The sequence below is a fragment of the Micropterus salmoides genome, unplaced genomic scaffold (genome assembly GCF_014851395.1).
Source record: "Micropterus salmoides isolate LMB-PRFRI ecotype aquatic unplaced genomic scaffold, ASM1485139v1 Ms_hic_scaffold_2397, whole genome shotgun sequence".
NCBI classification, from domain to species: Eukaryota; Metazoa; Chordata; class Actinopteri; order Centrarchiformes; family Centrarchidae; genus Micropterus; species Micropterus salmoides.
The window spans coordinates 12,191-22,939 of record NW_024041592.1 but is presented as its reverse complement, the minus strand read 5'-3'; the positions used below and the strand labels follow the sequence as shown (position 1 = coordinate 22,939).

At 41.3% G+C, this 10,749-nt stretch overlaps 1 protein-coding gene across 1 annotated transcript; it reads left to right on the top strand.

Annotated features, from left to right (window-relative positions):
• The first annotated feature begins 1,781 nt into the window (after window positions 1-1,781).
• On the top strand, window positions 1,782-7,330 carry LOC119918750 (CD59 glycoprotein-like). Its single transcript, XM_038739462.1, has 5 exons — window positions 1,782-1,880; window positions 1,976-2,059; window positions 3,168-3,269; window positions 3,630-3,703; window positions 6,617-7,330. The coding sequence occupies exons 2-5, from the start codon at window positions 2,005-2,007 to the stop codon at window positions 6,737-6,739; spliced, it is 354 nt and encodes a 117-aa protein (XP_038595390.1). The 5' UTR covers window positions 1,782-1,880; window positions 1,976-2,004; the 3' UTR covers window positions 6,740-7,330.
• The last annotated feature ends 3,419 nt before the right edge of the window (window positions 7,331-10,749 follow it).

The following is a 10,749-nucleotide window of genomic DNA, read 5'->3' as shown; positions in this document are numbered from 1 at the left end:
TAGTCCAGAGGGTCCTGTACCCCTGACCCCGCCATCCTGTGTAGTACAGTAGTACACAGTAGTCCAGAGGGTCCTGTACCCCTGACCCCGCCATCCTGTGTAGTACAGTAGTACACAGTAGTCCAGAGGGTCCTGTACCCCTGACCCCGCCCTCCTGTGTAGTACAGTAAGTACACAGTAAGTACACAGTAGCCCAGAGGGTCCTGTACCCCTGACCCCCCCTCCTGTGTAGTACAGTAGTACACAGTAAGTACACAGTAGTCCAGAGGGTCCTGTACCTCTGACCCCGCCATCCTGTGTAGTACAGTACGTACACAGTAGTCCAGAGGGTCCTGTACCCCTGACCCCGCCATCCTGTGTAGTACAGTAGTACACAGTAAGTACACAGTAGTCCAGAGGGTCCTGTACCTCTGACCCCGCCATCCTGTGTAGTACAGTACGTACACAGTAGTCCAGAGGGTCCTGTACCTCTGACCCCGCCATCCTGTGTAGTACAGTACGTACACAGTAGTCCAGAGGGTCCTGTACCTCTGACCCCGCCATCCTGTGTAGTACAGTAGTACACAGTAAGTACACAGTAGTCCAGAGGGTCCTGTACCTCTGACCCCGCCCTCCTGTGTAGTACAGTACGTACACAGTAGTCCAGAGGGTCCTGTACCCCTGACCCCGCCATCCTGTGTAGTACAGTAGTACACAGTAAGTACACAGTAGTCCAGAGGGTCCTGTACCCCTGACCCCGCCCTCCTGTGTAGTACAGTAGTACACAGTAAGTACACAGTAGTCCAGAGGGTCCTGTACCTCTGACCCCGCCATCCTGTGTAGTACAGTAAGTACACAGTAGTCCAGAGGGTCCTGTACCTCTGACCCCGCCCTCCTGTGTAGTACAGTAGTACACAGTAAGTACACAGTAGTCCAGAGGGTCCTGTACCTCTGACCCCGCCCTCCTGTGTAGTACAGTAGTACACAGTAAGTACACAGTAGTCCAGAGGGTCCTGTACCTCTGACCCCGCCATCCTGTGTAGTACAGTAGTACACAGTAAGTACACAGTAGTCCAGAGGGTCCTGTACCTCTGACCCCGCCCTCCTGTGTAGTACAGTAGTACACAGTAAGTACACAGTAGTCCAGAGGGTCCTGTACCCCTGACCCCGCCATCCTGTGTAGTACAGTAAGTACACAGTAGTCCAGAGGGTCCTGTACCTCTGACCCCGCCCTCCTGTGTAGTACAGTAAGTACACAGTAGTCCAGAGGGTCCTGTACCTCTGACCCCGCCCTCCTGTGTAGTACAGTAAGTACACAGTAGTCCAGAGGGTCCTGTACCTCTGACCCCGCCCTCCTGTGTAGTACAGTAAGTACACAGTAGTCCAGAGGGTCCTGTACCCTGACCCCGCCATCCTGTGTAGTACAGTAAGTACACAGTAGTCCAGAGGGTCCTGTACCTCTGACCCCGCCCTCCTGTGTAGTACAGTAAGTACACAGTAGTCCAGAGGGTCCTGTACCCCTGACCCCGCCATCCTGTGTAGTACAGTAAGTACACAGTAGTCCAGAGGGTCCTGTACCCCTGACCCCGCCCTCCTGTGTAGTACAGTAGTACACAGTAAGTACACAGTAGTCCAGAGGGTCCTGTACCCCTGACCCCGCCCTCCTGTGTAGTACAGTAGTACACAGCAGTAGTCATGTTCACTGTTCTGACATTTAAATTAAAATGACATTGAAAACAATGAAAGTGATTAGCGTTCAAACGTGCAGGCTCCTCCCAGTGGGCGTGGCCTCTGAGCTGCCCTCAGCTGTCAGTCAGAGTCAGAATCGCCACTCGCCCTCTTCTCTCCTCAGTAACAAAAGTACTGCTGAACCGCAGTATTACTTTGACTGCTGCCGCTGGGTGAGTACACGCTGTACGTGCTGGACGGTTTTATTGAAAGACACAACAAACCTTTTGTCCTCTGTCTTTGTCTCCACATGAATGTGCTGCTGCAGATGAGTGTGTGAGCTGTGCTGGGGTGAAAATGAAGCGCTCCCTGGGGATCTGTCTGGTGATCTGCTCCGCTCTGATCGGACTCGGTACGTTTGTTTTATTAAAACTGTTTCTTAGCTGATTTAAGGTTTGTACCCAGCGACTGAGCAGGTGGGCTTGTCTGTGACGCACTGTGGGTTGTGTTTCTTTATGATGTTGTGGAAATTCACCTGCAAACTCTCAACATCATCAAAAGACTGAATTAATAAATGTCTTTACAAGGAGACCTTGATGTAAGAGTCAGCCGGGGTTTGTCTTCTTTAGTTTTGGCTGTCCACCCAAAGAGACAACTGTCATCCTGTCATGAGACGTCACGTCTATACGTTACTTGACCTGAGCGTCTGGTTCCACTTCGTCTCCCGGCCCCATGTGGAGCGAGCAGACAGAGGCAGGTTTTAGTCAGTGAATAAAAGTAAAGCCACACGGCTCCTGGAGTTTGGGAGGTTGGATACCTGTACCTTTGTAGGGTTTGGCTGGCTTTAGATATTAGATATGATATACTTGTATACATACAAGTTGTGCATTATTTCTTTTGGGTGAAGGTAAAACGGATCTTAAACAGTGTACGTTCACTTTTGGCCTCAGGTGACAGCGACGGTCGTTCAGGCCTCAGGTGGCTCTAAGGACCGTGACCAGTGTCGTTAAACAGCCAGCAGCACTAACGAACCAGCGGTATCTTTGATCCTGGCAAACTACCGCACTGAGGTTCAATAGCTGAGTTTCCTGTCTGTCAGATGAGAGACGAAACGTCTCCGAGTATCTTCAACCAGTCCAGCTGCCCTTGATTAGAACCTTCCTTGGATAACTCTGAGCTGGAGAGTCAAACCTTTTTAAATACAGGGACAAAACAAATGTTAAAGTCGCCACTTTATCAGGTTCACCTACGACCTTCATGAAGCTCGTGACGGTTTGACTTCAGAGGGTGAAGTCTGCGCTCATCAGGTGTCTGCCGGTGACGTCACCGTGGTTATTAAAAGCCATCACTGGAAGTGTTATGCCACACTTTTACAAGAGGAAGGACGGATTAGGACTAACAAGGATCAGGACAGCTAATGTTAGCCTAGACCCTGATAGACCTGGACGTGACCTGTAGCCCACAGACTGTCGTAGTCCAGGACTCGGACTCTACTGACTGTAAAATGTGTTCTGTTTCAGGATCAGCCATTCGCTGTTTCAGCTGTAAGGACTACACCGGCAGCTGCTCCAAACAACGAGACTGTAGCTATGACGACGCCTGTCTCACGCTCAACGAGAGAGGTACACCTGTACACCCTTACACCTGGACCTTACCAGAACCACAGGGAATACTGGATTCTGATTGGCCAGATCTCTAGCTGATTGATTTGGCTGTCCAGAGTTCCTGTAGGCAGATCCATGTTCCGCGATCCTGAAGGAACCAGATCAGTCTACATTTACATTTAATTATTTAGCTTTTATCCAGAGCGACTTACAGCTGCTGTACGTGTGGCACGCCTCTGGAGCAACGAGGGGTTAAGTGTCTTGTTCAGGGACACAATGGTGGATGGGTCACGCCAAAGGCAGGTGTCTTACCCATTGCACCCCATCGCCCCCCCCGTCTCTTAGTCTACTGAGATTCTACTGTTGTGTGTCCCGCAGGTGGGATGACCTACCGTCAGTGTCTGAAGTATTCAGACTGCGAGTACGGCCGACTGTCCCAGATGTTCCCCCAGGTAACGACCACCTTCAGGGCTGCACCGTACATCATTTCAGCGTCGACCTCACCATGTGTGCACGTGCACGTCACCCAGCAGAGCGCTGAGCGTCACATGAGGCAGATTAACTCAAACGCGTCACGCTACAGCGTTATGCTGCTGGACTTCCATGACTAATCTACCAGCAGGTCCGTCTGATATTTCATCATTTAGTCTGTAGAGGTTCTCGGATACTCGGAGTTTGATCAGCGTGCGCTTGTTTATCACACAGCCACAACCTGAAAATAAGCGCTGCCTGTTGGGCAGTTATAAAATGAGCAGTAACATTAACAGGCGTTAACTTTCAGATTCCTTTATGATGTGAACAACCACGAACCAAAGTCAGTAACACTTTCTATGAAGGTCATCGCTATGATGGCTTATGCATACATTGATAACACCATATAATGATGTTATAACAACTGTTACAATCACTTACAACGTGCATTAGGCGCTATAGCAAAGTTCATAACGTATTATGACCTTTTGATTTAATGTTTTATAACTAACAGTACATATCACAGTTTATATCAGTGTGTGGCAGAATCTCCGCCCATGTTTCATAGTACATTATAACCACCGACTCTGCCCCGTTATAAATACACTTTAGTCACTATTTAGAATTAGTGATATAAAATGGAATAACAGCTTATAGTAATGTTTAATGTTATATAGCATGTCTTTGTTTGCTTTAAGTAAAGTGTTAAATGTCCATCCCTGTATAATATATTACAGGTGGACACAATACCATATGAACTAATTATAAGAACTTATAACACGTAATTGTTTGCTTTAAGTAAAGTGACACATTTTATTTATGTTTCTTCACTTTATGAACAATCTGTATGAATTTTGATCATTTTGCAGTTTAGCACAACAACACAACATAATTCCATGAAGGAAACTTGTTCTCAGGGTGGCGAGAGATCGCTCAAGAGAAGATCTGCTGCAGACCATATAACATCACGGAAGCATCGTGGCAACCGCTGCACAAAATGTTTTAAAGAACATCTTAAAGGAACTGAATGGGAACACTGTTTGGGCAGTAGGAACGGCTGCCACGATGTCTCCAATTGTCCACTGCATCTGTTAGGGCCCGTCCACAGGCTCGCCATTCATCTGTTTGTATGTTAGTAAGTGAATATAAAAGTTGTTATAACGCCTTATGGAAGCATTACATCGTGTTATAAATATATAAGTCATTACAGCGAGGACCTTCATAGAAAGTGTTACCACAAAGTCTGAGTAAAAGATCCTCGAGTCATCAGCTAAACAGCATGACGTGCTATAACAACTCCAAACCACCAGGAGGAAACCCAGACCAGTTCACATTCATCACTGTGTACTCAAGGAACGCAGTCAGTAAGCTCAGCTGGTGTTAATTAACACCATTTATAACCACAGTATGGTGTGGTGGTATTAACCGCCAATACAAACCATTAAACCAGTACAACCAGTACAGTGTATTCATAATTAATAGCCAAAGGGAACTTCGCCGTCCTTAATCGAAAGTTGCTGCAGCAAGGAATTGTGGGACGGCATTATTTCCTTTCCTCTCCTTTGGGGAGCATCACTGTCAATTTGGTTCACAGACGGCAGTCAAAAACAACAAATCCCCGATCAGCAATCAATAAAAATAGTGAACATGATAAACAAGGTAACATACCGTCATCATCATCAACACCACGGCACATTCAATCTGAAAACAGTGTGCACACTTTCACCACCGTTTCCAGGTTAAACGACATGTGAAAGTGAAGTTGTAAACCGGTGTGAACAGTGTGAAAGGTGTGAAAAAGTGTAAAAGTTGGTGTGAAAGGTGTGAATAATGTGAACGGTGTGAAAGGTGTGAACGGTGTGAACGGTGTGAAAGGTGTGAATAATGTAAATGGTGTGAATGGTGTGAATAATGTGAAAGTTGTGAACCAGTGGTAACGGTGTGAAAGGCGTGAAAGGTGTGAATAATGTGAACGGTGTGAAAGTTGTGAACCAGTGGGAACGGTGTGAAAGGTGTGAATAATGTGAATGGTGTGAATAATGTAAAAGTTGTGAACCAGTGGTAACAGTGTGAAAGGCGTGAAAGGTGTGAATGATGTGAACGGTGTGAATGATGTGAACCAGTGGGAATGGTGTGAATGATGTGAACCAGTGGGAACGGTGTGAATGATGTGAACCAGTGGGAACGGTGTGAAAGGTGTGAATAATGTGAATGGCGTGAAAGGTGTGAATAATGTAAATGGTGTGAAAGGTGTGAATGGTGTGAATAATGTGAAAGTTGTGAACCAGTGGTAACAGTGTGAAAGGCGTGAAAGGTGTGAAAGGTGTGAAAGGTGTAAATAATGTGAATGGTGTGAATAATGTGAACCGGTGTGAAAGGTATGAATAATGTGAATGGCGTGAAAGGTGTGAATAATGTAAATGGTGTGAAAGGTGTGAATGGTGTGAATAATGTGAAAGTTGTGAACCAGTGGTAACGGTATGAAAGGCGTGAAAGGTGTGAAAGGTGTAAATAATGTGAACGGTGTGAAAGGTATGAATAATGTAAATGGTGTGAAAGGTGTGAAAGGCGTGAAAGGTGTAAAAGTGAAAAAGTGTATATACACAGTTGTATTAACTTTCATAACATGCCTGTGTTCACAAAGCGCCAACATTTCCGAATAAAACTGTGAACCAGCGTTAACGGTCTGAAAAGGTGTGAACCAGTCTGACCAATCAGCAGAGACATCAATATAAACACAGCTGTGTTACCTTACGTACACCGCAGGGTGTTGAACGCAGCATGTTTCGTTTTAAATAAAGGGTTTTCTTCAGGTGACAGCAGGACGTTGTTGTATTGTGTTTAAGCTCTATGTTGTTCCATCTGATCAATAACTCTACATCCATCATTTCCAGATTTCCAGTTTTACCTTCAAGTGCTGCAACTCGGACCTGTGTAACTCCGCCCCCTCCTCTGCAGCCAGCTCTGTGATTGGTCTGCTGGCCTCGGTGGCCGTCATGTGGTGGTGCATCCAGTGAGAGTGCTGCAGCTCTGTAGCGCCCCTGGTGGCTGTAAACACACAGCTGCTAGATTAATAATAATAACAACTATATATATTATATGCATGTAACAGCAGGTTCAGCCTCTCTCACTCATCAACACGTTATCAGGATGTAACCTGAGCAGCTGAGGAATATATATTTATATTCCATCACTTTGTCTTCTAAAGGACATGAAGCCTTATTAACACATTCATTACAAACCCAGTCATTTATCAATAATCCGTGTTCCTCAGACAGAGAAACGTTATTTAAGTCTTCTTCAGCAGCAGCAGGAGATTATTAATAAAATGTTATGTTTTCATGAGACAGAGAGAGGCTGTGAGCTCCAACAGGCTTCATGTATTGATATTTATTCAAACTGTCCCCATTAACAGAAGCTGAATCAGCTGTTCGCATGTATCCGTGGTCCGAGGAGGGAGTTTCTTTTCAAATTAAACTTGTGTAAATAAAATATTCCGACATGTTTACTTCTCAGAAACATATTAACTGTATGTGTTCATGGAAATTAAACCACAGGAAACTGTACCTATAGGCCTTTCAAAATAAAGTTTCCTGCTCTTTAACTCGGTTTGAAAAACAGCTTCAGTTCAATAAAGGTGACAACACACTGACTGTCTGTGATTGGTTGGATTCATATTGATTCTCTCTGCAGAGAGGACAGGAAGTCTTCTCTGACCAATAACAACTTAAATAAAGCTGTCACTCAGCGTCCAGGTGACACAGGGGAAAACACCTGCAGGCAGCAGCAGGTGGGCGTGCTGGACAGCAGCGCCCCCTGCAGGCAGACAGGCCGAAGGCGTAAAGAAAAACGTCAGAGCTTTTCATAGTTTAGAAAGTGTATATATTGTTTTAAATGTTTCCTGTTTGTGGCTGAAGATAAAGCAGGTTCAGTATTTGTTACGGTGGTGACTCCTCTCTGACAGTAAAGTCTTCTTTGTTCAGTGTTATTTAAGGGTTTGTATCTTTTACAGTTTAGAGTGGCTCAGTTGAATTATTACGGTGCAGTTTGTACTTTAATCTTCTTACAGTGGCTTGCAATAATATGAACCCCCCGGGCCTTTTTCCTTTTTTGTTGCCATGCAGCAAAAGGTTTTTTATTTGGATTTCACGTACTCCCATTTGCTACCAAGCCCCTAAATGAGATATGGAGCAACAGTTACCTTCAGAAGTCACATAAGTAGTTAAATAAATTCTACCTGTGTGCAATCTAACGGTCAGATGATCTGTCACATGATCTCAGTCTTTATGCAACAACTAAGCATCACCGTGAAGACTGAGATGTACGAGGAAGTACAGATCTGCTTTGGGTTGTAGAAAATATATAATATCATAGCACAACAACAACTCTGCCAAGAGAGGGCCAGAATCTGTGGTCCGACCTAAAGAATACTGGACAGCAGCAGAACCCATCCAACCTGAAGGGGCTGCAGCAGTTTGGGTGAAAATCCCAGATGTACCCAGTGTTGTGGCAGAAAATTGTGTCCTCTTACATTTAATCTTTTATGTATGATTTTTTAAATATTATTATTACTATTCTCTCTATGGCTTAAAGATATATGTATTATGTTTTTATCCTTAACCTTTCCTCTCCTATACTCCTTATGTTGGTCCGTCCATATTTACTAGGGTTTAGGTCAGAGCTGTGAGATTGTTTTGGTGTTTTCCTCTTTTGTTGTTCCTCTCCTCTCCTGGATTCAAGGCTGAGAGGGGATCTCTTTTCCCAAAACATAGAAACCTAGACTGTATAAATGACAATGCATCCCTTTGCTCGGGCCAGACGCCGAAGCTGCCCTGGACGGCAGGTCTCTGGACCAGCTGTCTATGTGTTTAAGTACTTCTCTGTTTATTCTCTTTTGTTAAATAAATTCTTCAAAGACAACGGTTGGTTGTATCTTAATTCTTTGGTCAACCCCTCACCAGGAATAGGAATATATATATATATATATATATATATTTCACTTTACGTAGAATGAACCTAGAATTTATGAAAGTTTCACTTTGTGAATAAATTATAGAAATACGATACCTTTTCCACGGTATTCAATTTTTCTGAGCTGCAACTGTATGTTTTACAGTACAGGGTATATGTGTTATTTCACAGTGTGTTTTAGGTTTTTAATGAACAGTATTTCACAATGTTATATAGTTTTCGTATAAACAGTATTTTACAGTGTTTTATGTTTTTTAAAACAGTATTTTACAGTGTGTTTTATGTATGTTTAATATGAACAGTATTTTCAATGTGTTTTATGTACTTTTATTATGAACAGTATTTTACAGTGTGTTTTATGTATTTTTAATATGAACAGTATTTTCACAGTGTTTTATGTATTTTTAATATGAACAGTATTTTCAATGTGTTTTATGTACTTTTATTATGAACAGTATTTTCAGTGTGTTTATGTATTTTTAATATGAACAGTATTTTCAGTGTGTTTTATGTATTTTTAATATGAACAGTATTTTCAGTGTGTTTTATGTATTTTTAACATAAACAGTATTTTACAGTGTGTTTTATGTTTTTAAAACAGTATTTTTACAGTGTTTTATGTATTTTTAATATGAACAGTATTTTACAGTGTGTTTTATGTATTTTTAATATGAACAGTATTTTACAGTGTTTTATGTTTTTAAAACAGTATTTTCAGTGTGTTTTATGTATTTTTAATATGAACAGTATTTTCAGTGTGTTTTATGTTTTTAATATGAACAGTATTTTTACAGTGTTTTATGTATTTTTAATATGAACAGTATATTCAGTGTGTTTATGTATTTTTAATATGAACAGTATTTTCAGTGTGTTTTATGTTTTAATATGAACAGTATTTTCAGTGTGTTTTATGTGTTTTTAATATGAACAGTATTTTTACAGTGTTTTATGTTTTAATATGAACAGTATTTTCAGTGTGTTTTATGTATTTTTAATATGAACAGTATTTTCAGTGTTTTATGTGTTTTTAATATGAACAGTATTTTCAGTGTGTTTTATGTATTTTTAATATGAACAGTATTTTACAGTGTTTTACGTGTTTTTAATATGAACAGTATTTTCAGTGTGTTTTACGTTTTTAATATGAACAGTATTTTTACAGTGTTTTATGTGTTTTTAATATGAACAGTATTTTCAGTGTGTTTTATGTGTTTTTAATATGAACAGTATTTTTACAGTGTTTTATGTGTTTTTAATATGAACAGTATTTTCAGTGTGTTTTATGTGTTTTTAATATGAACAGTATTTTTACAGTGTTTTATGTGTTTTTAATATGAACAGTATTTTCAGTGTGTTTTATGTGTTTTTAATATGAACAGTATTTTACAGTGTTTTATGTGTTTTTAATATGAACAGTATTTTCAGTGTGTTTTATGTATTTTTAATATGAACAGTATTTTTACAGTGTTTTATGTATTTTAATATGAACAGTATTTTTACAGTGTTTTATGTGTTTTTAATATGAACAGTATTTTTACAGTGTTTTATGTATTTTTAATATGAACAGTATTTTACAGTGTTTTGTGTTTTTAAAATGAACAGTATTTTTACAGTGTTTTATGTATTTTTAATATGAACAGTATTTTTACAGTGTTTTATGTGTTTTTAATATGAACAGTATTTTTACAGTGTTTTATGTGTTTTTAATATGAACAGTATTTTTACAGTGTACCCGTGTGTAACCCGACACCCCGGGTATCCTGTACGTGGGAACACTCCTCAGCTGTTCCGGGTGTCTGACGTCACATTCTGTCAGGTTTTCTGCTAAAACGGTAAAATACAGGAAATTGATTGTCCTTTCAAAATAAAGTCACATATGTGATGAAGATAAATACCATAACTACCTTGATGGATATAACGGCCCTGTTTTTGCCTGTTTCCGGTCTCCCTCCGTGGTAATAATAATGTTATTCTACAGTTAAAACATCTAGTTATTTGAATTTATTTCGGTATTATTCACACCGAGCTTTTATTGTGAAATCCGGCACCGGAAGCC